At 39.3% G+C, this 3,288-nt stretch overlaps 1 protein-coding gene across 1 annotated transcript in view; it reads left to right on the forward strand.

Moving 5' to 3' along the window:
* Window positions 1-2,988, forward strand: part of Commd1 (copper metabolism domain containing 1) — a 137,489-nt gene extending 134,501 nt beyond the window's left edge. The window contains exon 3 of the mRNA XM_008844491.3: window positions 2,835-2,988. Within this exon, the coding sequence (XP_008842713.1) occupies window positions 2,835-2,942 (108 nt within the window). The 3' untranslated portion in view covers window positions 2,943-2,988. The remainder of the gene's footprint in view (window positions 1-2,834) is intronic.
* The last annotated feature ends 300 nt before the right edge of the window (window positions 2,989-3,288 follow it).

Genomic DNA, 3,288 nt, shown 5'->3' on the forward strand with positions numbered 1-3,288 from the left:
ACTGAGTACAATATTGTATAACTGTAATAATTCAACTGTAAACCTAAAAATTTACAGCCAATTTTGAAAGAGATGCATCTTAGCTCAGGAAATTGTTATTGAATATGTCGATGCTGTTGTAATGAAATGCTTCTTTTAATAAAGTATGTGGTTATTAAATAATTTTTTTAAAAGCAAAAGAAATTTTTAAAATTTTTATTTTATGTATATGAGTGTTTTTTTCCTACATATATGCAACGCCCATGTAGGCCAGGAGAGGGCATCAGATTTCCTAGAACTGAAGTTAGTTATTAGCTATCATTGGGTGCTGGGAACTAAACCCTGTTTCTCTTCTAGAGCAGCCAAAACTCTTAACCACTGAGCCATCTCTCTAGCCTCTATTTACTTTGTCTGTCTCTCTATAGAAAGTCTCATGTAGTGCAGACCTCAAACTTGCTATGTAGTCAAAGAAGACCTTGAACCTCATCCTGGGGATTGTAAGCACGTACCACCATACCCAGTTTTACATAGTGCTAGGGACTGAACTCAGGGCTTTGTGAATGCTGCCAAGCACTGTACCACTGAGCCACATCCCCAACCCCAATATATTTTGCTTGTTTAAACTTGGTTTTGTTTTCTTGGACTAAACGAAAACTTGACAGAATTTCTAAGTTCATATATGAGACTGTCTTTTCCTGAAGACATGTTTGAGAACAGGGTTCTAGTAGTCAGGAAAACTGCCTTTCTTCCTGTGGAAGGCTTTTCATCCAAAAGGTACCATCTTTCCCTCGGCACATACATGGTCAGCGCCATCAGTATAGTTGGTGCACTAGTTCAGCAACAACAAGGCTGATTTTCAAAATCAACTCCTAGATTTTCTTCTAGCAGATGCGGTGACCTCTCTGAAAATGCTTGTTGTGCTCCTTTACCTGCCACTTTGGATTAGGGTCAGAAAGCACCATCGTCATACTTTACGGAAGAAAAGCACATCTTCTGTCCCCTTAGGTTCTTGGTATGATTCCTGTGGGTTAAAGTGAGAAAATATTAATAGAAAACATTTACAAATTTCATTGATGTTGATATTTTAAATATTATATTCAAAAGGGCTTCACAGGGGAAAAAAAAAAACAAACCCTAAATAATCTTGAGAAGCAGTTTGGCCTGAAATTTTATAGACTATTTTAACAAATGATGATAAATGATGAAGTAACTAGAAGATAGTAAATTGTAGGAAGATCAATACCCTGGAAATAATGATAGTATGTGTTACTGTAGTAATGTTCCTGTACTCTACAAAGGCCAGCGGGACACCTTCATTCCAACAGCACCTTCTGCATCATCTTTAGTTAGGACTTTTATCTTCTCACCACATAAAGCTCCTCCAGCCCTCATTTCTCAGACAGTTCTGCCTTTGATCAGACAGAGGAAACCCCAAGAAGACACCTGCTGATTCCCAGTTGCCTTCAATTCAAAAACAATCCACATGCCAAAGTGGAGACTTTTACATTTAGAGAGGAAAATGTGCAGATAAGAGCATTAACCTTGTGACTCTGCCCTTACAGACACAGGGATGTTAGGCACTTGACATACCTAGAACTTTAATTGTATTTTCTAGATTAGATTGTATTTTCTAGATTAGATTGTATGACCTCTAAGGAGTTATACTTATCTAAAGTTACTTGATAATTGTTCTTTTTTGTTTGTTTATTTTTGACAGGGTTTCCCTAGTCCCAGGAAGTCACTATGTGGACCAGGCTGGCCTCCTCTTGCAGAGATCCACCTGCTTCTGCCTCTCCAGGGCTGGGATTAAAGGTGTGTGCCACCACACCCAGCGTTTGATAATTGTTCATAAAGATATTAAAGATTGACACTCTTGGATGCATATAATTTGTCCTTGTCTTTTAAGACCATGTAGATCTGGAATTTGTCCAGTGAGTGTGAAATTTCTGCCACTATACATCAAAGACCTTATTCTTTGATACATATCTGATTTAGGATTGACTTACCAATCCTAGTAGGGACTGAAAGGAATATCTTTAAGGGAGAACTTGTGAGGGCTAACAGCATGTGGAAGGGCCTGAGAAAAGTCTGTTGCTATTTTAAGATCTGGTTATCTTAAATTTTTTTTTTAATTTAATTTAATTTTAAGCGTATGAGTGTTTCACCAGCATGTAAGTGCACATGTGTGTGCAGTGCTCTCAGAGGCCAGAAGAGGGCATTGGATCCCCTAGAACTGGAGTTATGGATGGTTGTTAGCCACCATGTAGGTGCTGGGGACTGAACCTGGGCCCTCTGCAAGAGCAGCCAGTGCTCTTAACTGCTGATCTCTCTCTCCAGCCCAAAGATCTGATTTTCTTTTAGATGTCTAGCTAATGTTTCCCAAGGAACTTTAGCTTACTTCCCAGGTTAACTTTACAGAACAAATCACAGTCCTTTCATTATTATAAGATACTCTGGAGACTACACTGACTTTAGAGTCAGCAAGATCTGGGAGTTCAAAATCTCTCTGTGCCATTGTTTAATTTTTCAGATGCAGGTTACCCTTTCAGTCCCTAAAAGCTCTGATCTATAAAATAACACTACCTAAGTACTTACCTTAAAATCTAACAGGATCAATTGAGATAAAAGGAGAGCTCCCATAATGAGAACAGCTGGTATATATCTGCCTGTTTACACTTGGGCTTCATTTAGGACATTGTGTAGATTTGCTCTGCATGGTAAAATATCACTGAAGTTTAAAGGCCTGAGTCTGGCTTGCTGGACTGGGCCTCTAGGCCTCTGGAGCTTGGCTGTGTCTGATGACGAGCCTTAGCTATCTTAGAAGTCCTTCTAAAACACGCTTTTATGTTTTACAGGAATCTGAATTTCTTTGTCTGGAATTTGATGAGGTTAAGGTCAACCAAATCCTGAAGAAGCTGTCGGAGGTAGAAGACAGTATCAGCACGCTGATGCAAGCAGCCTAAGTGAAGCTGATGCGAAAGTGTTGGAATAAAGGTGTTCATTATCCCCTCCACTGACCTTTATAAAATCTTGTTTCCCCATCTGTTACCAAAATACATTGTATACGTATATGAAATTCTCAAAGAATAAAACATTTTTAAAGGACTGTAAAAAAGAAGAAGGAAAAATCCCTCAAATTCAAATCTTGCCTCTCTCTGCTTGCTGGATTCCTTTGCATCTGTTCCACTGGAGTTCCCACATTTCATCATGCATGAAGACTATGAGGGGCACTTACACTGAAATGCAGAAGGGATGCTGGGCACATAGCTCCATGGTACTCACTCAGCATGAGAGATGGGGTGGGGCAGG

The sequence above is a fragment of the Nannospalax galili genome, unplaced genomic scaffold, assembly GCF_000622305.1.
Source record: "Nannospalax galili isolate Female #2095 unplaced genomic scaffold, S.galili_v1.0 scaffold682, whole genome shotgun sequence".
Lineage (NCBI taxonomy): Eukaryota > Metazoa > Chordata > Mammalia > Rodentia > Spalacidae > Nannospalax > Nannospalax galili.